The sequence below is a fragment of the Pituophis catenifer genome, unplaced genomic scaffold, assembly GCF_029215685.1.
Source record: "Pituophis catenifer annectens isolate HBS135680 unplaced genomic scaffold, rPitCat1.0.hap2 SCAF_10, whole genome shotgun sequence".
Taxonomy (NCBI): Eukaryota; Metazoa; Chordata; class Lepidosauria; order Squamata; family Colubridae; genus Pituophis; species Pituophis catenifer.
The window spans coordinates 15,173,260-15,199,938 of NW_027256890.1; the positions used below are offsets into that span (position 1 = coordinate 15,173,260).

A 26,679-nucleotide genomic window follows, 5' to 3' on the forward strand; every position below is an offset into this window, starting at 1 on the left:
ATAGCTAAACATCTGGCTAAACGTCGCTTTAAGAAGAGGGCTTTAATTTTTTGTTTGTTTGTTTTATTTGTTTTATTCAATTTTCATCAGTGTGTGGTCTGGGTACAGTTATGCTTAAGTAGTCATAATACACATCTTTGTTGTAGATCACCGTAATAGTAATAATATAATAACCTAATAATATAATAACAATAACACTTAACATCATCTTATTTAACAACTCTCTGCTTAAACATTGCCTCATTTTATATATCCTCCTTTCTAACTTCTGTTTCTATTGTCCAGCCGTTGATAAAATACGTCCCATATCAAAAAATATTCAGTTTCTTCTTTATCCTTAATAGTAAATTGTTAGTCTATCCATTTCTGCACATTCTAATATTTTCTTAAATTACAATCAAGATCCCTCAGATGGGATCTCCTCATTTTTCCCTTGTTGCGCAAATACAATTCTAGTTGCGGTTAGTATATGCAAGATCAAATATGTAGTCTTTTTAATCATATTTTTCTGGTAGAATGCCCAGCAAGAATATCTCTCGTTTCAGATCTAGATGTTCCTTTGTCATTTTTTCTCACCCACGAATGTATTTTTGTCCAATATGAAAGAAAGAAGGCTTTAATTTACTTGAGATATTTACAAATCTTTAGTCAGGTTCAGTCTGCTTGTATTTATACCTCAGCCCTATTGAATCGGATGGGATCTATTCCCAGTGGATCAACCAAGGATCCACTTGCAGGTTCCTTGGATATATAGAAGGATCGTGAAATCCAGCCTCCTCTGTTCTATCCTCTTGTACCATCCTTCCTGTGATTTTCTTTGCATTTTCTCCTGTAATCCTTGGGCCGTCTCGCCTCCATTGGCCAATGACTTTCCCGTTCCAGAATTATACATGTAGTCCTCGACTTAGGACCACCATTGAGCCCCAGATTTCTCATGCTAAGCGAGATATTTGTTAAGTGAGCTTTGCCCCGTTCTGTAACCATTCTTGCCACAGTTGTTAAAAAGTGACTCCCTGCGGTTGTTCAGTTCGTAACAAGGTTTGTTAAGTGAACCTGGCTTCCTCGTGGACTTAAGGTCGCAAAAGATAGTGATCACATGACACCCACCCCCCCAGGACACTTCACACCGTCCGTTGCCAAGCATCTGAATTTTGATCACATGACCATGGGGAGGCTTGCAATGGTTGTAAGTGTGAAAAATGATCACAAGTCACTTTTTTTAGTGCCATGGTAACTTTGAACAGTCACTAAACAAACTCTTGTTAAGTCGAGAACTACCCATATATAAATAATTCTTGTTCTAGCTACTGAGTTTAAATTCAATGGTTCTTCTCTTCCTTTTTCCCTTTCCCTTTCCCTTCCTCCTCCTCTTCCTCCTGTCTCCCTTCTCTTCTCCTTCTCCAGCTAAAGGCATTCATCTGTTGGTCTGTCCTATCGTTCTTGTTTATAACTGGTCCAAAAATATGTTCTTAATTGGAAAACATTTTACCAGCTCTTCCTAATTAACCCGTTAAACGATACAGTGCCTTCTTCTGATTTACTGAAGATTAGAAAAGGCAGTTGTGATTGCAGACAACAGTACCTCCTTCCTCCCGATGTGTCTTGATTCAGCTTTTGAGGCTTTCCAAGTTGGTGCGGGTTTTTTTTTTTTGCCAAGCAATGTTGTTGTGGCTTTTAAGGATCCCTGATGTTGACGTGAGATCTTTTTTTGGGTTTCCTCCTTCTCAAGTCTTCTCACTTGTCCTTTTCCTTTTCCCCCAAGTCCTCCTGGTGGGAGGCGGGCACTCATTACAAAGCAGCACCTGAGCCTGTCGGATGGTGTGGCACAAACAGACACCACCCTGGCATTTTTCTACAACCCAAGGTAGTCTGGGGAGCGAGTAGCAATTCCCTGGAGAAGAGCTCGCTCCATTCTTTGGGTCTCCGAAGACCAGCTTAAATTTCCCTCCTGCGAGAATTGAATAAAGCAGCGTAAATGAAACCCCATGTTGTTCAATTTTCTCTCCTCCTGGCATGGTGCCCGTTTTGTCTCTTTTAACAAGCATCTGGATGGCTTTGCAGCTGTTGCTGTACTTAGGCCCTCGTCTCGGTCTCTGGTAGGTGACAGGTGTCAAACAATGGAGTTTTGCTTACCAGTAGATTTCTTAGCACAGGTAAAGGTAGGCCTGGGACAAAGGATAGACACTGGGCTAGGATGCTTGGCTGAAAAAGAGACTAAAAAACGTGTAACCGGTGCCAAGTGTCCGTTCTTGACAACCCCATTGCCTGATTTTTCTTACTGCTGTTATTAATCGTGTACACGTTTTACTTCAAAGAGTTTCCCATCAATACAGATAGTCCTTGACTTACAGTAGTTCGTTTAATGACCTTTCAAAGTTACAACAGCACTGAAAAAAAGGGACAGGGCCATTTTTCACTCTTACGACCATTGCAGTCTCCCCATGGTCATGTGATCAAAATTCAGATGCTTGGCAACGGACTCATATTTATGGCAGTTGCCGTCTCCCGACACCTGCAAGATCAGAAAGAAATCTGAATCCCGAATTGCAGATTAGGGGGTTAAAAAGTGGGAAAGTTGAAGGCCATTATTGGTTAGGTTGGTCCGATGTAATCTTTGGGCCTCTGGTCTGCACAGTGTTGCTTTTTCTAGGTAAAGGTAAAGGTAAAGGTTCCCCTTGCACATATGTGCTAATCATTCCTGACTCTAGGGGGCAGTGCTCATCTCCGTTTCAAAGCCGAAGAGCCAGCGCTGTCCGAAGGCGTCTCCATGGTCATATGGCGGGCATGACAACGCCAAAGGCGCACGGAACGCTGTTACCTTCCCACCGAAGGTGGTCCCAATTTTTCTACTTGCATTTTTTACCTGCTTTTTAACTGCTAGGTTGGCAGAAGCTGGGACAAGTCACGGGAGCTCACCCCGTTACGCGGCACTCGGGATTCGAACCGCTGAACTGCCGGCCTTTCGATCGACAAGTTCAGTTTCTTAGCCACTGAGTCACCGCATCCCAATCTTCTTTTTTCTTTTCTTTTCTACAAAGAGCTAAATTTCCTCACTAGATTCTGGGTGTTCAGCTCTTGAAAGAGAATTGAAAGGGGAGAAAGTGAATCTTACTTGTCTCGCGTTTACATTTTTAAAAAAAATATATCAAAGGAGCTTCTATTTCTTGGTGATTTGCAGCACAGATTGAAATTCCTGAACTTAACAAAAGGGTGTCTTCAAACTAACAGATGAAATTATGTTTTTCTTTTCTTCTTACAATTTTTGGATTGCCTTGATTTTCAAGCTGATGTCTCCTTGATTGTGCTTTACACTCGAGCAATGGCTCGAGACGTCAAAACTTTGCAAAAGTAGGGTTGGATCTGGAGTAGTTGGTGGTTTCTCATTCTGTTTTTTATCTTCTAAAAATACTTCATTATAATTACAGTTTAGGGCAGCTTTCCCAGCGAGGAGCCATGCGTTGCCTCCCAAGGCCTCCAAATAGCAAAACCGATGGTCAGCCTGGGCACATTGCTTTAGAGTAAAGATGGGAGAATATGTGAGTCTTCTCCTTCGGAGATCTACTTTGTCTTCTACTCTGGAGACCTTCCTACAAGGTCAATGCCAGAAGAGATTCTTTGGGAGTCTTCTACTTTATCTTCTACTTTGGAGACTTTGCTACAAGGTTGACATTAGAAGAGATGCTTTGGAAGTCCTCTTTATCTTCTCCTTTGGAGACCTTCCTACAAGGCTGACGCCACAGGAGATTCCTACACCAGGAGGAAGACCTGCAAACCCCTCATCTCCCTGTTAGCTCCAGGCTGCTGAAGAAACACTGCAGAATATAAATTTCACTCTTTGCAAGCAGCGCCATCTGGTGGTCACAGTTGCATCAAAGCCATCTTGGTTAAACTCAGATTGGAAAAGTCTCAGAACTGCTTTTATTCTTCAGTTTAGCGATTGGATCGTCCGGGGGGGAGGGGGAGGAAGAGACCCTTATTAGTATCTCACATCTCATGGCAAAACACCTTTTTTATTTGCGCTGTCCCGTAAGGTTTCGTTCAACAACTCAGCCGGTTTGAGTATCTTTCAGAGCAAAACGGGTCAAGGTGTCCCTTCGGTGGAGTCATTTATTTATATATTTAGGGTGATATTTTTTTTATTATTTTATTTTAAATTTATATACCGCCCTTCTCCCTGAGGACTCAGGGCGGTGTACAGCCAGAATTAAAAAACATAAAACACAAATATTAAAAAAACAATTAAAATATATATAAATTTGGCCCAAAATTAAAAATACAAACCAATATATGAAGACCACTTTGGGGATGGATAAGTTCTGAAGATCCTCTGTCTTTGTGAACTATTCTCTGATCTGCTTTAAGGTGGACTTTTCTTCCTTCTTTCCTCCCTCCCTCCTTTGTAGTGTCATCAATCTTCGGGGGAAGACATGGAGATCTCGGATGACGAGATGAGCGAATCGCCCAATGCGGAATGTGCCAAGAACATTGTGGTGAACACCTCCATTGGCAGCACCTCTGTGATGACCTCCTCCATCCCGATGCCTCCGCCCGGCTTTCCTCCGCTGCCGCCACCTCCGCCTCCCCAGACGGTCTTCCCGATGCCTCCTCCTCTTCCTCCCCCACCTCCGCCCACCCACCCAACCGTCCCCCCTCCACCCCTGCCGACCCCTCCAGGGGTCCCTCCCCCTCACATCTTGCCCCCTCTCCCTCCCTTCCATCCCGGGATGTTTCCTCTGATGCAGATGGACATGATCAGCGTCCTGGGCAACCAGTGGGGGGGCCTGTCCATGTCTTTCCAAATGCAAACCCAGATGCTCAGCCGCCTGATGCAAGGGCAAAACAGCTACCAGTATCCACCCTTCATGAGCAACCGGATGCAGTTTGTGAACCTCCCTCCCTACCGGCATTTCTCCATGGGGGCAGCTATGAACCGGGGTCAGCAGTGGCCCCCTATGCCCAGGTTTGACCCCTCCGTCCCCCCTCCGGGTTACGAGCCCAAGAAGGAAGATCCGCACAAGGCCACGGTGGACGGCGTCCTCTTGGTGATCGTGAAGGAACTCAAAGCAATAATGAAAAGGGATTTGAACAAGAAGATGGTGGAAGTGGTGGCATTCCGGGCGTTTGACGATTGGTGGGACAAGAAAGAACGTCTCGCTAAGGTAGGAAGTTTCTCCCACCGTTCTGTCAGTGAAGTTAATTTCCTACAGCAAGGGTCTCCAAACTTGGCCACTTTCGAAGACTTGTGGACTTCAACTCCCAGAATTCCTCATGCTGGCTGGGGAATTCTGGGAGTTGAAGTCCATACATCTTAAAGTGATCAAGGTTGAGAAACACTGGCCTAGATCATCTACCTCCTTGTCTCCAGTGGCATAATTCAACATGTTATGTATTTGAATACCCATAAAACATCAGCCTGTTTTCAGACATGAATACGATCTTGAATCAATGATTTAATAGCGCTGGGTTCAGATAGATTTCTGCTGTGGATGACCATAACTTAAACATTCCAGACTCTGGCAATATACAGCTTTAAACTGGGATCTGGGGAACAAAACTCATCCTGTTTGCAGCCATGAATGTAAGATCAGACCAAGTGAAGGTCCAGCAGTTAATTTGGGAATATTTGCAGCAAGCTAGGTTGATGTGCAGATTATGCTACCCAGGGTTTATGCATGATGAATTTCTCCTGTGAAATTTAAGCAAGAAAGTTCTGGTCGTCTTCATGGTGACAAATCAGCTGACTGCATCTGTTCAGTGAAATACAAGAGTATAGAAAAGGAATGGAATAGAAAAAGCTCCTTTGGCCCCCCAAAGTGAGATCTTGCCTGTCTTTCCCAGGCATCTTTGACCCCGGTAAAATCTGGGGACCATAAAGATGAGGAGAAGCCGAAACCAAAGGACCGTATCACCTCCTGTCTTCTGGAGAACTGGAATAAAGGAGAAGGGTTGGGCTACGAAGGGATCGGCTTGGGCATCGGGCTGCGAGGGGCCATCCGGTTACCATCTTTCAAGGTAAGAGCCTCCTTGGCGTCTCGGGAACGGGAAGTTGGTGTCTGCTTTGATTCCCAGCGCAGGATTTCATGCCCTGAATTTTGACCTTATGTTAGATTATAGGACCTGTTCAAGGAATGATGGATTGCTTAGCTCTTATTGACAGCTGGCAGGTGCACTGGAACCTACAATGGTCTCTCTATTTAGAGAGAGCACCACCGATTCAGAAGAACAATTATTTGGGAGCGCCTTATATGGCTGGAGATTTCATCTCCTGGAATCAGACAATTTTTGGTAAATAATTAGAAGTCCCATAGCAGATTTAAGAATGGCGTGATCAGGGTTGAAGGTGTTGGTCATAGCCCACCTTAACTGTCATAACTTCAAGTGGTCAATAAATGAATTATTTGTAAGTCGAGAACTACCTGTATAGGAAATTTATTTTCACACTCTTCTGTAGCCAGCCTCTTTTTAAACTTTTGGGAGTCTTCTGCCTTCTCCTTGGCAAAGGCAAGACAACTAGCAAATCACCCTTTCCCAAAAGAGATTTCATTCTCCGTTTTCTTCAGGTGAAGAGAAAGGAACCACCTGAAGCTGCCTCAGCTGGAGACCAGAAGCGGATTCGGCCATCTACCTCCGTAGATGATGAAGATGAAGGTTGCTAGGCTTTGCTTCCTCCTCTTTCAGCCCTTCAGATTAGAACTAGGCTTAACCTGTGACCGGAGTAGAGCCAATAGGGTTTGGCATGGCTAGCTTAAACCCCATTGCTCTAAGCATGACCAAATAACGTGTGCATCTTGATAATATCTTGAAAACATGCCCAGGAAGAATATTGGGAATATTAAGCATGTACAGTGGTTAAAGTGCTGGCCTAGAAACCAGGAGACCATGAATTCAAGTCCCGCCTTAAGCATGAAAAACTGGCCAGGTGACTTTGGGCCAGTCCTTTTCTCTCAGCCCAACCGACCTCAAGGGTTGTTGTTGTTGTGGGGAAAAGAGGAGGAGGAAAGAGTATTGTGTGCATTCACCTCCTTACTTCTAAAGGCTGAATGACAAATAAATAAAAACAAATCAATAAATAAATCTCCCTAGACTGTATGCAGGGGTGAGCATTTTCACATACCCTCAGTCAAACCAAACCAACCGCATTTTTGACTTAGTAAATTGCGTGAACCAGCACACCGTGTCCCCTGTAACAAGTGGCAATGTCACCGGCACCGTATACCCACCATGTGCGTGATAATGCCACATCTCTAGGCTTTTATTTGGCTCAAGGTGCCTTAGTCCAATCTGCTTATCTGTGTCTTTTTTTTACCATTTCTTTTTTGCAAAAGTTGTGTCTGGCTCCCTCCCTCCCTCCGCTCAACCCATCCGTTTTATACTTAGAATCCGAACGAGATCGAGACCTGCCCGATGCAGCCTTGGAGCTCTCCAGGAAAGATCCGGAAGCTGTGGGCCTCCGAAGAAGACCTGCCAGGCCATTGGAGCTGGACAGCGAAGGAGAGGAGGAAGACTCCGGCAAGGAAGAGGAAGAAGAGGAGGAGGAATCCTCTTCAGAAAAAGAGGCAGAACGGGAGGAAGAGGAAGGGGTGATGAAATCCGTGTCCGATAAGGTATATATATCCTGAGTTGTCTTCATGGGTGATGAGTAACATCTTAGTCCTGCAAGAATCAAGAGATCCTTAGAACCGCGAACCTCACCTTGTAGGCCCTATGGAATGTTTTATCCACAGGAGTATACTACTAACACGGCAAATGTTCAGGTAAACGACATCACTGAAGGCCATCCCCGAGTCCTCAGTTATATCCAGGAAAAAGGCAGTAAGGATTCAAGTGGGTTACAGCCTGAAGCATCCTCTCCTTCCTTTGAGGTGTTTCTAGTGAAGCTGGCAGGATTTAAGGATCTCTTTATTTATATTCTTCCTCAACGTCGTGCCTTGAAGGATATATCCTTGCTTCTTAGACTACCTCGTGGCCAGTCTGTAGCTGGTTGCTTCTGTTTTATCTAGGTTAGTTCTTCCCAACCCGATGCCTTGGAGATATATTTTGGACCCATAATTTTAGGCCTAGCTGTTAATTAGGTCATGGCTGAGGTTCTTATCCTAATGTCAGCTCTTGGTCCAACTGTTTTCCCTCGCCCTGGGCTGAACAGGAGTATTTACTGAACTTTCCAAATTCCTTCTTTCTAAGGAAGAGGAGGAAGAGGAAGATGTCAACGAAGAAGAGGAGGAGGAAGAAGAGGAGGAGGAGGAAGAAGAAGAAACCGAAGCACAGATCAGTGAAAAGGAAGAGGATCAAGATTCTGAAGAAGGTACGCGGCTTTATCAGCAGTTGAAAACAACTTGTTGATTTTAACACTGGGTGGGGAGGGGAATTACCAAAAGCTGATGATATTCTGAATGGAGGAGGGAGTTTGATACAGATAGTCCTTGATTTAGGACCACCATTGCAGAATTTCCGTTGCTAAGCAAGACAGCTGTTATAGGAGTTGCATCTGATTTTAGAATCCTTTTTTTTTTTTGGCCAACGGAGGTCAACGGTCACTGCAGTCGTTAAGTGAATCTGACTTTCCCCCATCGAGTTGGCTCATCAGAAGCCAGCTGGGAAGGTCGCAAATGATAATCACCTGACCCCGGAATGCTGCCATGTGTCGTAAATGCACGTGGGTTGCCAAGAACTTGGATTTTGACCACGTGACCGTGGGGATGTCTTAATGTTTATAGGTGTGACTTTTTGCAAGTCCCATTTTTCAGTCCCATTGTCCCTTCGAATGGTCAGTAAAGTCAAGAGCTGCCTGTATTCCTTATGAAACCATCGAATTTGCAGTTTTCTAATGAAACGAGCATTTCCTTGTTAAAAGGGCTTTAGGTGAGGCATTGTTTGGGATGCTAACAGTGGCTGCTAGCTCAGATAACTTTAGTAACACCAGAGAGGTTTTCTCTTTGGTGAGGTTGTGCAGCAAAGTAGTAAAATTGGGTGGGAAAACAGAAAGGTTGGTTTCTCTGATCTGTTTTGAACCCCCTCCCCCACCCCCCCACTGGGGTGGGATTCAAAAATTTTAGCAACTGGTTCTCTGCCCGTGTGCTGGGGGGGGGGGCGTGATGGGCGTGGCCTACTCAGCCTCCTGCACTGCGGGGGGGGGCATTTCTGCCCTCCCCAGGCTCCGGAGGCTTTCCTTGAGCCTCCAGGAGGGTGAAAATGGCCGCCTCCAGAGGCCAGAAACGGGCCTATTTCCAGACTTCTGGAACTTCCGGGAGGCCCGTTTTTCGCCCTCTCAGAGCCTCCGCACGGGCCCTGCGCTTACCTGGCATCCAAAACGGGCCGCATGGGGACTCCTGGGAGGGGCAGGGCAGGGTGGGTGGGGACAGCCAGTCCTTGCAACGACCGTTTCAGCGAACCAGATGTAAAATTAGAATCCGGCTGAATCCCATGTCTCCCCCCAGCCCCCCAGAAAAAATCGAAATGAACCACAAACGTTTTGCCTTTCAGCAGAAGATCTAGGAAGTCCTGCCTCTTCCAGAGCAGAACTTGAGTCGTCCGATGAAAGTGAGGAATCATCAGACTTCGGGACAAGTTCTGATTCTGATGATGAAGACGAAGAAGAGGAAGAGGAGGAAGAAGAGGAGGAGGAGGAAGAAGAAGAAGAAGAGCAGGAGGAGGGTGAAAATTACGAGGAGCAGATGGAGGATGATGAGGGGGTCTCTTTATCGCATGAGAGGGAGACCTTGCCTGTTGAACTGGGCCTCGAGTCTCTCGCTCCAGGGCCTGAAGATGAGGATGAAAAAGAGACCATCTTGGAACTCTTTCCGGTGGAGGAGGACTACATCCCCCTAGGCCTGGCAGAACCTTCGGCTCCAGAAGGAGAAGAGATGAAAGAAGACACCAGGCCAGCAGAAGAGCAGGACCAGGAGATTCCCGAGGGGTCCTTGGCTGCCGATGTGCTGGTGGTGATCGAGAGAGCTCAGGAGCAGAAGCTCCGGCTATCTCCAGTGTGTATGACAGGTAGGACCTCACCCTTATCTTTTCCGGCGAGGCTGTCTCCCAGGGGCTGAGCTCACTGATCATGCTAAGCCACCGCGTGCAGTGGTGCACAGTTCTACAGATACTAACCTTCTGTGTTACCACTTGGGAGTAACACAGCTGAGGCACTGCCGTGCCAATCAGCTGACAAGATAAAGGTAAGTAAAGCGCAGGGGCAGGTGGGCAAGCCGACCTGATTGTCGGAGCAAACCGGTTCGCTCCCAGCTGATTGTCGGAGCTACCGATTTGCCCGAACCGGTCCAAACCGGTAGAATCCCACCCCTGATCGCATGGCTTGAAGGTCTCCATCAAGCCAATCTTCGGGCTACTTCTTGGGTTGTAACACTTAGGATATTTTTTTTTTAAGCGTGACCTGGAAATAAACGCTGATTCTTAATGTCCCTAGATAACTCAAGGCCCAAATATTAATTTAATTGGGTGATGCTCCAGCGACATCTTAAATTTATTTATATAAGTTGTATAATATTATATAAATATAAGTTGAGGGGGATCCTTGGTGCTCTCCGAGCTTGGTTGTTTTCTTGCAGATGTTTCATTACCCAAACCTCCCAGAGTCCCTTGGGAGTTGGGCGGCATAGAAATGTGACCAAATAAATAAATAAATAAATAAATAAATAAATAAACTAGGTAACATTAGCACTGATTATGTTACCTAGTTCAGTAATGAATCATCTTCAGGAAAGCAACCAAGCTCAGAGAAGAACATCCAAGGACCCCCTCATTTCAAGCCTGAGCTACAAATATTCTCCTTTATTGGTAAATATAAGTTACTCAGGGTTCTCTTTTTTTCAGTATTTAAAATTAAGGCACACGGAATTTTTGCTTAGGTGGAAACACCCTTTGTGATTTACAAGGGAGGAATTTTAAGCTTAGAGGGACATGATGTCTTCAGTTGTGGTAAAATGCACAGGGTTTTCCAAAACATACGGTCACTTTTGCAAAAGAGCATGGTCCAACCTGCAATATATACGGGGTACGTACCTTATTCTTATCTCATAATATTTCATGTTACCATAGAAGAGAATCTCAGGGTAGAACTGTGGAGTTCTTGATGCTCTCTGAACTTGGGGGCTGACTTGACGTTACCTAGTAATGAAATGTCTGCAACCAGCAATCACATTCAGCAAGGAATCCATATTTCATGTTATATACAAAAAAAATGGACCTGCTCGGCTTAATTTGGGTAGATTTGCGTGGACAACAATCCTGTTTCTCAGGCAGGTGCTAAGTTCCTTTCACACCTCTCATGGAGAACGTTGAAGAAGAACCTTCATGCCTCTGTTTCTTTCCCCCTTCCAGTGGAGGAGTCTGAACCAGACGTCGAACTGGAGCCTGAGATGCTGGACGGTCCAAAACCAGACGCCCAGGAGGGTGAAGGCCTCCGTCCTCCAACCCCGGTGGAACTCTTTGGAGAAGTCTTGTCCAACAAGACCTCCTTTTTCACTAAGCCCAATGACAGCACTTTAGAAATCCAAGCAAAAGGCAAATCGCCCTGCGTAGCTGAGGAGGAGGAGGAGGAAGAAGAGGAAGAGGAAGAAGACCAGCTTCCTCGGACTCCCGGGAGGGAAGTGGTGACTCCCATGGAGTCCACAGGGCTTCCTTTCACCGCCATGCCGCCCTGCTCGCTTCCCCTGCCCTCTTCCGTCGCACCTCACAAAGAGGAATACTTGCTCCTTCCGGACAAGTTCCCCGATCACTTAGCCCCAAGCAAGACAGCACTAGAGGAGGAGCTGCCCCGGACGCCGGGCCGGGACATTTTAGCCAAGTGTTCCCACAGCCTCTCCAAGTCCCACAGCACGGACACCATCCCCGCCACGCCGGGGAGCGAGGCGCCTCTCACCGGAAGCAGCCTGACTCTGAGTTCTCCTCCGGTGCCAGGCAGCCCTTTTTCGTACCCGTCCCAATCCCCCAGCATCAACAGCGGGGGCATTCCCCGGACCCCTGGGCGGGATTTCACCTTCACGCCTACGTTCCCCGAGCCTGGTGCTACTGCCCTCCCTTGCCTTCTGTCGAGCAAGAAGCCGTCGGAGGACGAGCCCGACGAGAAAGTCTTCAAAGAACCTCTCGGGGCTTCCTTGTTGGCTGGCGTGAACAGCGTGCCCTCCCCCATCCCCTTTGCCAGCCCCCCCGTGCCAGCTTTTCACACCCATTTGGACTTAGCGCCCGGCCAGCCTCTCACGGTTCGTCCTTGCCTGTTCACGGACTCCAAGATGGCGCTAGAGGAGTGCGGTCCGGACACAAGGTCCATCTTACCCTTTCCGGACATCCCCATGGCTTCGCCCCCTCTCCCTCCGCCCAGCCCCTCTTCCGTCCTCCCCATCAAAAGGAAACCGGGCCGGCCGAAACGAGCTTCTCCTTTAGGACCCATGTTGGAGGCCTATTCGGACAAGCCCGTAGAGGCTCCACCTCTGCTTCCCATCCCGGTGGCCTTGACAGAAAGTCCTGTGAACAAAGAGCTCTTCGGTAGCCATCCCGAGGGCTTCTATGCCCTCAAAGATCCGGAAGCGGTCACCTTGGACTTCCGGAACGACGGTTTCCACGAGAAGCTGCCTCCCGACGTCCTGATGGAGAAGCTCCCTTTCAAGGAGCTGGAGAACCAGTGGAACGAGGACTTCAAAGAAGAAGAAGGTTACTTGAAAGCCAAAAGGCAGCAGTGGAGGCGGCATAAGAAGAGGCCCGACGACGTCCCGCAGATCCCTTCTCCCGACTATTCCCCCCCTCGGTTCCACTTCCGGCCCCGCTCCGAGTTCGAGGAGATGACCATTCTGTACGACATCTGGAACGGAGGGATCGACGAAGAGGACATCCAGTTCCTCTGCGTCACCTACGATCACCTGTTGCAGCAAGACAACGGCATGGACTGGCTGAACGACACGCTGTGGGTGTACCATCCTCATATCCTTTGCCAGGCGGGACTCCAGACCTTCTGACCACGAGGCTAATTGGGAGAGGTTAATGAGAACTTCCTCTGGGGAGCCCCAGCGGGATCGTTGCACGATGGAGCAGAACGGAATCCTGCCAAGGAATGCCAGGAAAGGCCCCTCCCAAAAAATATTGAGGCGCCCTCCTTTTTTTTTTTATCCTAAATTCTGCCAGGTGTTTAGGGAGGCATGTTTCAGAGATATTCGCAGATTTTGGACCACTTTTCCCGAGGGTCGGTATCACCAGGAGAAGATGGAAGTCACTGCAGATGGTACTCTATAGTTTTAGAGCAGGGATGGTGAACTTTTTCGGCACCAAATGCTCAAACCGGAACGTGCGCACACCGGAGTGCCGGAAACCCGAAGACCAGGTGGCCAGTGCACATGCTGGCTTCGGGTTTCTGGCGCTCCGGCGCACCCAAAGACCAGGGAGCTGGTGTGCATGTGCGTGCTGAAAACCCAAAGCCCAGGTGGCGGGCACATGCATGTACATTATTTCCAGTGCTCTGGCATGCATGAAGACCAGTTGGCCGGCGCACATGTGTGTGCTGGAAACCATAAGAGCAGCTGGTGACAGCACGTGTGCCCACAGAGAGGCCTCTGTGTGCAACCTGTGGCATGCGTGCCATAGGTTCGCCATCATGGGTTTAGAGCAACGTTTCTCCATCTTGGCCACTTGAAGATGGGTGGACTTCAACTCCCAGGATTCCCCAGCCAGCCATGCAAATACTGCTCTAAACCTACAGAGTGCCATCTGGAGGTGACTTACAAATGGAGGGATGGATGGCGGGAGGGAGGGAGGGAGGGAAAGAAAGAAATTCTGGGAGTTTGAAGTCCCCTCATCTTGGCCAAGGTTGAGATTTAGAGGTGTAGGTAGCACCATGTAGGTAGGGGGCATCACGGAAGGGCCACTGTAGAGAAGCCCCATCTGCAATCAATCCGCGGCTGGCACTCCCTCTTGAACACCCACTGAATTCCCACCCCCCATTGTTATTTATTCCTTTTGGGGAGGGGCATCAAAGGACCCCTGCCACTTTTTTTCCTTAACATCCCGCTACCAACCAGCTTTTTCACCCCAAAGAAGAAGAAACGGGACGATGGGATGCGGGAACACGTCACCGGCTGCGCCCGAAGTGAAGGCTATTACAAAATCGACAAGAAGGACAAGCTGAAATACCTCAATAACAGCCGAGCGTTTGCAGAAGACCCTCCCACCGATACGCAGGTAAGGGGGCTGCCCCGGTGGGCTCTGACCAGAAGGGGGGGGGGGAATTGGATGCTTCGAAGCACGCTTGCCTGGGATTTTGTTGAGAAAAGGGGAATTCTACACCAATACAGGTGGCCCTTGAGCTACGGCCACAATTAACCCCCAAAGTTCTGTTGCTAAGCGAGACACCTTTCTCACCACGGTTCTTAAGTGAATTCCTGCGGTTATTAAGTTAGTAATACGGTTGTTAAGTAAATCTGGCTTCCCCATTGACTTTGAAGGTTGCAAAAGGGGGATCACATGACCCCAGGCCATTGCAACCGTCATAAATACAAGTCAAGCGCCCGAATGTTGATCACGTTGACCGTGGGGATGGCTGCTAAGGCTGTAAGTGTGAGAAACAGTCATAAGTCGCTTTTTTCAGCGCCCTTGTAATTTTGAACGGTTGCAAAACGAACTGTTGTAAGTGGAATACTTAACAACCTGCTTAACAACTGCCTGACTCGGCAATGGGAATTTTGGGCTGGATTGTGGCCGTAAATCAAGGACTGCCGGAGTGAGAAGGCCCCCTTCCCCCGGCCGCCCTGAAATGACCCCTTTTGTGCCCCAGGGAATGAGCATCCCTGCTCAGCTCCACGTTTCCACCCGGGCTGGCTCCGAGCGGAGGTCCGAACAGCGCAGGCTCCTCTCGTCCTTCACTGGCAGCTGCGACAGCGACTTGCTCAAATTCAACCAGCTCAAGGTGAGTTGTGTACCCCCACTCCCACCCCCACTCCCACCCCCAAGGGACGAAAACTTGATGCAAGCAGGACAGGGACCTCACGGGGAAGAAGGCTTAGATGGGGGCAGAGGCCCGGCGGGTAGGAAAAAAGCAGGGGGGGCTCCTGGGCATTCGGCAGGGTTCGGGCGATCCTCTAGCCAAGGGTCACCGGAGTTCGGCGAACCCCCAAATGCCACCCTTGGCTGGCCACACCCACCCTGTCCTGCCCTGCCCCTCCCAGGAGTCTCCATGCGGCCCGTTCAACATTCCAGATAAGTGCAGGGGCTGTGTGGAGGGTCAGGGAGGGCAAAAATGGGCCCATCGGAGGTTCTGGAAGTCCGGAAATGGGCCTGTTTCTGGCCTCCGGAGGGCCTCTGGACTCCAGGGGAAGTTGTTTTCGCCCTCCCGGAGGCTCATGAAAAGCCTCTAGAGCCTGGGGAGGGCAAAAAACACCCCCTCCCAGCTATGGTGCAGGCAGCCAACTAGGCCACGCCCACCATGGCCACGCCCACCCAGCAATGAGGCAGCGAACCCGTTGCTAAAGGATCTGAAGCCCACCCTTGGAAAAAAAAAGCCCAAAACTTAACGAATCCCTCCAGGACAGGGCAGGAAGCGCCATTGAGACCCGTGTCGTCCTAACCCTCCTGCAGCCCAACAGCTTACAGGCAGTCCTCCTTTAGCGACCAACCTCGTTCAGCAACATTCGCAAGCGGGACAGCGACGAAAAAGCAACTTTGGTCACTGTCCTCGCATTGACGACCTTTCACCGGTCTGTAAAACCAAGTTTGGAAGCACGATTGTGCTTTCATTTAACAAACACTTCGCTCAATGACTAAGCGGCCCGACGACGTTGCGGTCGCTAAAACGAGGACCGCCGGCCATCATCATTCCCAGAAGCGCCCTCCCCTCTCCGTTTGGAGGGTTAATTCTGCCTCCGGTTTTGGCATTCGCAAGCGAGGAAGCTTTTAGGGCTTTCCCAGCGTGGATTTGTTTAGCCATCTGTCGTCTTCTGCCTCCGCTCTGCAGTTCCGGAAGAAGAAGCTAAAATTCTGCAAGAGTCACATTCACGACTGGGGGCTCTTTGCCATGGAGCCCATTGCTGCCGACGAGATGGTGATCGAGTACGTGGGCCAAAATATCCGACAGGTAAGCTGCCACAGGTAATCCTGTCCCCAGAGGCTGCTACACTCGGAAGCTCCCCCAATCCTGGTAAGAAACGTAAGAAATTTAGGAGCTACCTCCGAGTGGACGGCAGCATCCTGTTTCTTGGTCCTTGGCTCTGAAGGCCCTTTCAGGTCTTGGACCACGGACCTTCGCTCTGCTCTGCATTTGGTAACTGCTATATGCCAGTTTTAAGGGTCGGGGGTGGTGGTGGTTTGGAAAACTGGGGATATCCTGGCTTTTGTTGTGCTCTTTCAAATCCTGCTACCTTCAGCAGCTGCCCTTTGTCATAGGTCCCATCAGCCCCACTCCCTCCCTTACCCCTATCTCTTCCTTCCTTCCTTCCCTCAGACTTTGGCCTGACTTGAGGTGTCTCCTTCCTTCCTCCCTCCCATCTCTTTCCTCCCTTCCTTCCTTCCTTCCTTCCCTCCCTCCCTCCCTCCTTCCTCCTTCCCATCTCTTCCTCCCTCCCTCCCTCCCTTCCGACTTTGGCCTGACTTTAGGTGTCCCTTCCTTCCTTTCCTTCCTTCCTTCCTTCCTTCCTTCCTTCCTTCCTTCCTTCCTTCCTTCCTTCCTTCCTTCTTTCCTTCCTTTCTTCCCTCCCTCCCTCCCTCCCTCCTTCCCATCTCTTCCTTCCTCCCTCCCTCCCTTCCGACTTTGGCCTGACTTGAGGTGTCTCCCCGCAGGTCATTGCTGATATGCGAGAGAAGCGGTATGAAGACGAAGGCATTGGGAGCAGCTACATGTTCCGAGTGGACCACGACACAATCATCGACGCAACCAAGTGCGGAAACTTCGCCCGCTTCATCAACCACAGTTGCAACGTAAGTCTTTTCTTCCTCTGGCACCTTCTGGGGATCCTCCAGAAAGCTTTGCTTTCGCCTAAACCGCGTATTGCGTGCTGGGCAGGCTGGGTGACCCTCAATCCTCACCCCGCTTCTCTCCCTGCAGCCCAACTGCTATGCGAAGGTCATCACGGTGGAGTCGCAGAAGAAGATCGTCATCTACTCCAAGCAGCACATCAGCGTGAACGAGGAAATCACCTACGACTACAAGTTCCCCATCGAGGACGTCAAGATCCCCTGCTTGTGTGGCTCCGAGAACTGTCGAGGGACCCTGAATTAAGAAAAGAAAAACCCGGTTGTGGGCCACGCATCGGCGGCCTCCAGACTGCGGAAACCGAGGGCGTTTGGTTGCACTTTTGCCAAAAAAGGAGGGGAAAAAAATGAAACCAAGTAGGGAAAGAAAAGAAAAATGGGAGAGTGAAAAAAAATCCCAACCCACTTGGCACGTCCACGCAAGTTTCAGACACGCACACTAGGACTTTTATTGCTGCAGGTGCTTTTCATCCAATTTTCATCCAGTTCCTCGTCTTCTCCTGAGTTGTTCCGACATCAAAACACTATTATTATTTTTTTAAACTCCCTGCCCACCTGCTCCGCATCAGCCTAGCTCCAGTTGGGGTACAGCAAGGTATTTTGTCTTTTCGTTAAAAACATGACTTTCTTCATAAGATGCTGCTACTTTTCCTCCTTCATTTACAGGTGTAGGTGGTGGGGGCTCTTGGAGAGAGGCGGGGGCCCAAGCCAGGATTTTTCGAAGGTTGAAATGCATCCGGTGGAGAGCGGGATTCAAAAGGGGAGGAGCCATACATGCGATGTGGGGTTGCAGGTAGCCGAAGCGCTTAAGGAATGTCCAGGTGAACAGTGGGCCATGGAGTATGGGGGGTGGGGTGGGGGGGTCTCATCCCACCAACTTCTGAAGTCAAAGAAATCGGAGCTCTGAAATCCTCGCTCGCTCGTGAATGGCCCAGGTATAGGATCAAGAGCATCCTAGCCTCTTGTTTTGAAAAACAGAGATTTTTAGATCCTTTCGTCCCTCACCAGCCTAGCCGTGCCTGATGGTTTTGAAAGCAGAGAAGGTCCCTCCCTCTTCGGGCAATGTCCACCAGGCCCTGCTGCCTTCTGTGGGGCAGAAGGAGGACAGCTGTCCCCTCCCAAGGAATAGAGGAGACAAGGTGGACTCGACTCCTAGAATGGCTCAGAACCCCAGAGCAAAAACTGCCGTTTCCTCTCTTGGGGGTCCCTCTCAAGCAGGTTAGTCTTGGTAGTCTAGGAGGACCAAGGTCTTTCTGGGTGGCTAAACTGGCTTGGTAGAGGTCAGTTGGGCACGCTGGCTCTGTCCTCGTTGTACCACCACTTACCACTCCGGCAGGGCTGCGAGAGCAAAGGCTCTTCAAATCAACCTTTGGCTGCCCCACCACCAACGGGGTCTCCAAGGCGGTCCTTGTATAGCAAGCCAAGCAGGCTCAAGCATCAGAGAAGTGGACGCCTCTCTAGGACGGTAGCCGGGTGAGGTGCTGAAGGGTTGACTTTCAAATCTGGTCTGGGGGGTTCTTAAAATTCAAACTGAGGAGCAAATCTTGGGTTCTGTGGCACCTCTCGGCCTCTGGTTACATTTTCGGGCCCTGCTGAAAAACCCATCAGTTACTGGATTAAAAACAGAGGCCAGCAGAGGTTGCCTAAAAATTATTTTTAGAGATACCCCTCACCCCTTTCCTTCCCCCCACAAACCGGTGGCTTAGCCTCCATTGGCTTCTGTGTTCTGCTCTCTTTAGGTTGGTAGGACGCGGCTAGCCCACCCGTTCTTCGGGATGCTCCTTGATCGATCGGCGTGGCAGCTGGCTTCTGTGACTTGTGGCCTAAAGAGGTGGACAGGAAGAGGCAGGAGGAGCCTCAGTTCAGCTCCTTAACCTGTAGAGGTGGTCCTCCTTGACCTCCACGGTGGAGAAGTTGGGTTTGATCAAGGAGGAAGGAGAGCAGGGCCTGCTCTGTTTCTCTTCCCTGCCGTCTCCCCGTTTCTCCTCAGGCTTCTCAGTCGTTTGATGCCTCCCATTGTAGACAAACCCAAGGTCTTTGCTTCCCATCATTCAGACCAGGTAACTGCGGTCCGTCATTGGTTCCCTTTCATGCTGTGAATGTAAACCCACTGGGGAATTCTCCACACAGGCACAACCCTGAAATGTTATGTAGCAGCTTGTGCAGGAAAAGCTTCCTTGTGACCTCTCTCTCTCTCGCGCGTCTACGGACTTCCTCTCTTCCTTCCCCCCGACCCCCCATTTTGTTTTCTTCCTAAGTGCAAAATGAAATACAGGAAAAAAAATGTTATCCTAGGTTTGTTTGCTGTCACTTAGATTCCCGCTGGTTAGTCTTAGCCACGATTGGGCGCAGGAGGAAGAGAACGGGGAGAGCCGAAGGCTCGTCCGAAGCGTTGAGATACGTGGAATCCTAGAGCCGCAAGGTTCTCCGCCTCTCATCGTGGTTAAGTTTTCTTCTCCCGAAAAGAATTGGATCCCAGCAAAATCCTCTTCCATCCTAAATAAAGGAAGCGGGGGGGGGGGCATTAGTGACAGCTGAAAGGGGCCCAGCTGGGACCATAGACAGGTCCTCCAGCTCTCCTTCTCTTGGCTGGATCTCCAAGAAGAACGCCATCGCTTGGAGAACGTGCCCACCTCTCCTCTCTCCTCACGTGGCGTGAGAAGACCAACTTCCTCTTAGCTTGACCTCTCATGCCACGCTTCCTTGGGAAACCCCCTCCCTGATTTTGAGTCCCAGACCGCCTAGCTAAGCTAGCTTTCGGACATTCAACCCGACCCTCGGTTTCCGAGCTTGAGGTTCCTTCTTGGGAATCCAACAGTCAATCCTGAAAGCTGTTTTATCTCATCCAAAACAGCTTCTTTCTGCCGTGGGAGGTGGGGAGGTTGAGGGGGGGTGTCCCATTTTAAAACTCTGATGAAATATTATTATTTCAGTTTTGTCTTCTTCTTATTTTTTTTTTTTTTTTGGACCTATTTTCAGGGATCATTTCAGTGCATTTCTGTATAAAGTTTTGTTTTGTTTTTAAAGAAAACTCATGGGGGGGGTGTGGTTGGGGTTAAAATGAAATTTTGAAGTTTAAAACGGACACATCACCTGTACATAGGGCATCCTTTCCGAGTCTTCTCTTCGAAACCCTTGTTTCTTGTAGAAACACGTCGTTTTTATTTGGAGGAGTGGGGTGGGGTGGGGTGTCGTTTTTGTTTCGTTCAATTTTTTGTTTGTTGGGGGCTGTTTTATTTGTACTTTAAAAGCATGTAAATAATTTGTTAAAGTGACAAATAGTAGTTTGGAGTTCTTTTTTTAAAGAAAAACAAAAAAAAGCAAAATCGCCAGCAGAAGACCTCAATGAGAGAGTCAGCGTCTTGGGGTGGGGGTGGGGGGGGCCGGAGAGGGGTGGGTTGTCCCAGGAGTGAAAAGCTGGCGCCGTTTTACAGCTTGTGTCAAGCTATGTATAATGTAAATTCTGTACAAAATCTCAACCTTTTTTTGGGGTCAAATGCGTAGATCAAACTAGAAGCATTAAGACGCTGAAGATTTAAAAAAAAAAAAACCGAAATGCCAAGATGAGGCTTTTTTTTTTATTTGCCTTTCTGATAATCTTAATGTGCAAAAAAAAATCTATTTATTTCAAACGAAGAAAATGTGTACAGTCTATTAATGACAACCTAAAATGTATTTAAGCCGATCCACAAGTTTTGTTTTGTTTCTTTTTTCTTTTTGCAAATTAAATTCTTCTTCTTCTTCTATTTTATAATGTTCCTTCTCAACTACCAAGCTAGTATTTGTAGAAGTGGCATGGAAAGAAATATATTTACAGCCGAATGGGGCCGAGCTTCTGAAGTGCTTCATTGCACACGCGCAACTCGGTGTGAGCTGCAGGATCGCACCCGTCAGCCAAGAGGGCTGTGTACGGTCAGAGGCAGGTTGGGTGGGGGTCTCCCTTTCTCACTGCAGCTGCTCAAACGAGGCAAGGGTTTGAGGGTGGGAAGAAGCACTCTAAATTGGGGGAGGGTCTCTTGGGCTTGCAATGGAAAACGGAGGAAAAGACCTCCGTTGTTCCCAATTTCCGATTCTGTAAAAAGATCAATTTTTAATTTGCAGTGTGGAAAAAAAAAACAACCTTCTTTAAAAAGAGGGGATTTTTTTTAAAAAAAAAATGGTTTGCAGTAAACGACCTATATTTTTTATGTTCCTTTCAATAAATAAACAAAGAAATAAATGAATTTGGAATCTCTGCTTTGGAGATTGAGGATTTTTTAAAGGAAAACGTTCTGTTCCCTTTTGTTTTAAACAACTGTGTAGAAAAATAAAAACCAATCCTGTAGTTTCTGTGCATCTAGGTTTCTGTCATCAGTTCTTTGTTTTGAAGAATGTGGTTTGGGTTTACTTTTCTTTTTGTTTTGGTTTTTTTTCCTCCTTTTTGTTTTGCTTTGTTGTGGGTGTGTCATTCTGTAAATATTTGTTCATATTTTTTTGTGAATTGAATACTATGTACCATTGTATTATAGTAACTTTTATAAAGCAAACCATAAATATACTGACTTTTCTTATAGAAGATCTGTGCTTGGTTTATTAGCCTGAAAGAATACACATTTTGCTTCCTGGCTCTTGTGGCTGGAAGATGATTGGCAGGAAGTGGGGGGGGGGGGTTCCCGCAGGGGATGGTTAAAAAAATGCCAAAATGGCAACTGCACCATGCAACTCCTTATTTTTTAGGTTTTAACAATATACTGCCCAGGGTTGCTCTTTGATGGACTTGTGCGATCTCCAAATTTGACATCCAAGTAAATAAACTAAGGCCATCTCCTTGACCTTCACACTGTCAATTCCCTTTACTTATCATCCTTGTCCATTGATCTCTGAACAGGATAAGGTGGTAGGACCGCTGCTTCTAATTTACTCAGCCGGGCAGGAGAACAAGATAGGCTTCTGTTCAAAAGTTCAATCAATGGTGGGTCTTGATTCCAGAGGTTCCCCTTTTATAAGGAAAAACCACTAAAAAAATCACTGTGTTGTGTAGTTTGCCCACCAACCAGCCAGGATCATCCACCATCGAGCTGGCATTCCGCAACCAGCGAGCCTCTGCCATCCTCCCCGTCTTTTGTGAGAAGATGGCGCACGATGGGTTCTGCTCAAACTCGTATCAAACTTATTTCTCATTCTCAACTTCGGCAACTTGAAGATGCGCCGACTTCAACTCCCAGAATTCATGCTGGCTGGCTGGGGAATTCTGGGAGATGAAGTCCACGCATCTTCAAGTTGCCAAAGGTTAAGAGACCTTCGCTAAAAAGAGAAGAAGACATCACAATTCTGTTTTTCCCCCCCAATCCTTAGATGTTAATATCAGGAGCCGTGTCATCTCTGGTTCATTTTCCATCCGTCGTCCCCAAAACAGACACCGCGAGAAGCTCATTTATTTATATTTTAATTCAACAACAAAAGATCAGGCTACAATGGAAGATCGGCATGTAATCTTCGCCCATCACATTTTACATCTGAGGACATCTCACTTTGGGGCTGATGGACGTTACATGAGCTTGGATTCTCCGTCAGGGGTCAGGATGGTGAGGTTCCCTCGAGCATCTTGATCAATTTCAATAGCTTCAAACAGAGACTTGAAGTTTCCCGCTCCAAATCCCTAAATTTAGAGGAAAAACAAAACCATATTTTTTTTGCCAACCTATACACCAACCTGTCTCTGCAGATTATGATAAATTTCTTTTCTCCGACGCTGGGATGTTCTGTTTAGACCCAAAATGACAGTTGGCGACCCAGTTCTTCATTTCATGAGTGTAGAGACTCCTCCGCAAAATAGTGAGGAAGGGAGTTCAAATTAATTGAACCTGGCTTAGAATATCATCTGGCTAGATCGGTGTGTCCCAACTTTGGCCATTTCAGGAGTATGGACTTCAACCCCCAGAATTCTTATCCGTGGCCTTATGCCAATGGAATTCTGGGAGTTGGAAGTCCACAAACTCAGAAATGGCCAAGATCAGGGTGCACTGGGCTAGAGCAAAAATCTCCAAACTTAGCAACTTTAAGACTTAAGAACTTCAACTCCCAGAATTCTTTCAGTTGAGTTGGGAAGTTGAAGTCCACAAGTCTTCAAGTTGCCAAGTTTGGAAATCCCTGGGCTTGAAGATCTCCAGATTGGTTAATCGAGTAGCCGCAGCAACAGGCTTCAGAAATCCTATCACCCAACTCCCCGTTGCAATTTCCTCAAGACTTCCAACTTCTTTTGGTACTGAAAATTTGCCTCCGGTTTTTGGAAAGCCGACAGAAACCGGAGGAGGCCCAAGGATGACCTCACAGCATCTGCAAAACCAACTCCTCTTCTTCAAAGTAACCTCGAAGAACGCTGCCCTGAGGAACCAACCTCGTGGTTGTAGCGCTGAATGACCTCAAGGAAGACGGTCGGCCTGTCCTGAACGGGCTTGGTGAAGATCTGAAGCAGGTAGCCCTTCTCGTCAAAGTCAATTAAGATTTTGAGTTCCTTGAAAGAGAACAACGAGAGACTGAAGGATGTTGCCAAAGAAATGTGAGTGACTTTATACATTTTGGTTGCATGTCGGAATGAAAACACAACAGGAAGCTCTTAGAATTAGAGTTGATTCGTCTATTCAATTTAATGTCTGCCTAATGAATATATATAAACCAGGATGATGTATCCATCTTTGAGCAAAAGGGCTCCCATCAAGATGAAGGAACAATAAATCGTAGTTTTTATTATATTTCTGTAGCCCTTCTTCCCTCAAGAGGCCTCCCTGATCTTCCTGCTCTCCTCCATATCTTCTCAAGAACCACCTCAAGTGATAACATCTTAGATTAACACTCTAACCATGATCCCCCGCTATAATGGAAGGCAACTGACCTCCAGTTTATCAATGCTTTCCTTCACTTTGATCTTGGCTGTCTTCAACCGCTCCCGGAGCTGCTGGTAGTACTTTGATGGAACGGACATGAACTCCATGCCACGGTCTTTCAGGTTTGTGATCTACATCCAGAGAAGGTTCATGAGTGTAAAGATGGACCCCTTCCAGGAAGTTGACATGTTGGGTGGGAAGGTTTGTAAAGAAACTGGACATTCTTACCGAAGTGATGATGTCTGAAGTATTCAGGGCAATGTGCTGGACTCCAGGGCCTCCGTAATAGTCCACGTATTCCTGTGGCACAAAAGAAACCAAGATGGACCATATGCCAAGATCTCATTCAGGAACAACATCACTGTATCTACATTCTTATGCATTTGTGATGCAGAGCTATGGTAGCTGAAGAGTGGGGAGATCACAGCATCGCCAGTGCTTGCTCCTGATTCATTCTGCCTTGTGATGTGACTCAGGTAAGAATGTTGGTTTCACGCTCTGAATCCTGGTTTGCTAGGTCTCATCATTGGCTCAGTCTTCCTCGTGAAGATGCCAAGAGGGCTTCAGGGCAGCCCACATATCTTTCTCCTTCTGATTATCCCACCTGTAATCTTGGCTTGACAACAACCTTGCAAGAGGTTGGAGAAGAGGCCAGCTAGATGAAGATAAAGAAGTAGCAAAAAATCCCCTCCCAAAATACAACAAGGTCTGTTGCGACGAGAATTGTTGACTCCCGTTGGGTGTTTCCACCCGCTCCCACCGCCCACAAAAGTCCGCTTTGTGGTACCTGGATCTGAGACTTCTTCTTGCCCATCGCAGGTTCATTGATGGGCATCCTGATGGTCTCCTCATAATTGGCCATGACAACAGACCGCAGGGCGCTGTATTCGGTGTGCAGTTGTTTGTCGTCCACAGACCAGAAGCGATGGAACTGGAGGTTCTTCTGATACCTTGTAGATGCCATACAGGGAAACAGAGACCTTGAGTAGAGGCTCAAACCTTCTCATCGACATCCTATTGGCCAAGACCTGGGAAACGGCCACGTTAACCAGGAATTCTGGGAGTTGAAGTCCACCCCTCTTAAGTGGCTGAGAAACACTGCTGCAGGTGTTTATTAGCATTGCTTTAGAAGGAGGAAAATGTGACATTTAGACCATGTTTACCGTTTCTCCTAAGCTGCCCCCCATCCTCTCTCTCATTGAAATGCTCTTATTCATTAACTTTAATCAATAACGTTCTTTGCTCAGGAAAGCACAAAGAGAAGTTATTTGTTACCCAACTATCCAAATAGGGAGGGCTCTGATATTTTTTTCCTGAGGATTTTAATATCAAAATCTATTGAAAGCGATGAAGGAACCTTTTGACCACAGGATAAAAAGGTCTTGAAGATCACATAGCAGGCCAAGGGCCTGTCCAGAAAGATCTCCCAAACATTTTTCTGATTGTAGAACTCTGTAATAAAACATTAGCAGGTGAGTTCAACCTTCAGTTCAGAGGTGGTATTCAGCCAGTTCGGAACCATTTGCCCGAACTGGTAGCGGAAATCAAAGGTTGGCCTGCCCACCCGTCCAGGCTCTATGTCGTCCTATTTAGGGACATTTTTGAGGCTAGGTGCATGCATGGAAGGCACATGCATGACAAAAGCACATGCAAGGAAGGCCAGGAGCATGCACGGAAGGCAGGCGCGCGTGCAAACTAGTAGCAATATAATGTGCCACCCACCACTGCTTCAGTTCCTCTAAACCAGTCTTCCTTATCCTGATGTGTTGGTACTCCGTGTCTTATCATTCCTTAACCGACATTCCTAGCTAAGGGAACCTGGACAACAAGGCTCCCCTTCATGTCTACTTGGGTGCCACAAGCTTCAACATCTTATTCATTTTAAGGAAGGTTTCCAAAAAAATAAATAAATAAAATCTCACCATTCTACCACAGAGAGCATTTCCTGGTCGGGCTGATTCCCCACAACGTGATCGATAAAATTCAGTTTTGCGGCAGGTCTGGAAATGAGAAACGTGACCACATCATGTTCACCGGTCAATCTTCTTCTCCTTCTCTCTCTCTCTCTCTCTCTCTCTCTCTCTCTCTCTCTCTCTCTCTCTCTCCAGCTTCCCCATGACCTTCAAACTAGTCACAATTCATTTTCTGAGGGATGAGGGTTTTTTCCCATCCCTTCTTCTTCTCTACTGAATTGTCCTTTCCTACGCACAACTGAGATTCCTTCCACAGGACCAGAGGTGGTATTCAGCTGGTTCAGACCGGTTCGCCTGAACCGATAGCGGAAATCGTGGGTGGGGGCCCCCCCACCTGCCCCGAGTCTATGCCATCCTATTTAGGCACATTTTTTAGGCTGGGCACATGTATGGAAGGCACGTGGGCCTGTTGTGGTCCGCCAGGAGCCTGCAGAGCTGGCAGCAGAGTCGGACAGTGAGGAGGCTGGGAAGGACCATGGAGTCTGGGAAAGGCTCGGACGAGGGCTCTGCATCAGAGGCAGAGAAAGGGCCATCTGGGAGGTACGTGCTGCCTCCGGAACCTCCAGAGTCGGACCTCAGCGAGGCAGGGGAACAGGGGGGAGCCTGTTCCCAGTGCGCGCATGCGCAGAACTGCCAGAAGGCAAGAACAGCTAAAACAAAACGGACTCGGGAGTAGGGCTGGGAGATGATTGGCCCCTCCCATAAGGCTTAAAAGAGGAGCAAAGGCACGTGGGCCTTTGCAGGAAGCAACGTTTGTTCATTCTGTTCAGCTTAAAGCCTGAAGCTCTGTTTGATTCTGGACTCCGTGTGGCTTTGCCAATTAGGTCTTTGGCAGTGTGTCACGGGAGATAAAGGTAGGTGATTATCCCGAAGGACTTCTCCTG

The 26,679-nt window shown here is 48.0% G+C and overlaps 2 protein-coding genes across 2 annotated transcripts in view; one reads left to right on the forward strand and one right to left on the reverse strand.

The window, feature by feature from the left end:
- The window catches only part of SETD1B (SET domain containing 1B, histone lysine methyltransferase), a 31,387-nt gene extending 9,873 nt beyond the window's left edge, over positions 1-21,514 (forward strand). Inside the window, exons 7-19 of the mRNA XM_070950343.1 lie at positions 4,404-5,159; positions 5,839-6,012; positions 6,561-6,648; positions 7,378-7,604; positions 8,182-8,302; positions 9,481-9,993; positions 11,332-12,927; positions 14,012-14,178; positions 14,771-14,902; positions 15,947-16,066; positions 16,768-16,905; positions 17,033-19,019; positions 20,735-21,514. Of these exons, the coding sequence (XP_070806444.1) occupies positions 4,404-5,159; positions 5,839-6,012; positions 6,561-6,648; positions 7,378-7,604; positions 8,182-8,302; positions 9,481-9,993; positions 11,332-12,927; positions 14,012-14,178; positions 14,771-14,902; positions 15,947-16,066; positions 16,768-16,905; positions 17,033-17,206 (4,206 nt within the window). The 3' untranslated portion in view covers positions 17,207-19,019; positions 20,735-21,514. The remainder of the gene's footprint in view (positions 1-4,403; positions 5,160-5,838; positions 6,013-6,560; positions 6,649-7,377; positions 7,605-8,181; positions 8,303-9,480; positions 9,994-11,331; positions 12,928-14,011; positions 14,179-14,770; positions 14,903-15,946; positions 16,067-16,767; positions 16,906-17,032; positions 19,020-20,734) is intronic.
- An 854-nt stretch (positions 21,515-22,368) lies between these two features.
- HPD (4-hydroxyphenylpyruvate dioxygenase) overlaps positions 22,369-26,679 on the reverse strand; it is a 12,004-nt gene continuing 7,693 nt past the window's right edge. The window contains exons 9-14 of the mRNA XM_070950795.1: positions 25,745-25,822; positions 24,610-24,772; positions 24,051-24,122; positions 23,831-23,953; positions 23,336-23,452; positions 22,369-22,597 (exon numbers count right to left, since the gene is read on the reverse strand). Coding sequence (XP_070806896.1) covers positions 22,487-22,597; positions 23,336-23,452; positions 23,831-23,953; positions 24,051-24,122; positions 24,610-24,772; positions 25,745-25,822 — 664 coding nt within the window. The 3' untranslated portion in view covers positions 22,369-22,486. The remainder of the gene's footprint in view (positions 22,598-23,335; positions 23,453-23,830; positions 23,954-24,050; positions 24,123-24,609; positions 24,773-25,744; positions 25,823-26,679) is intronic.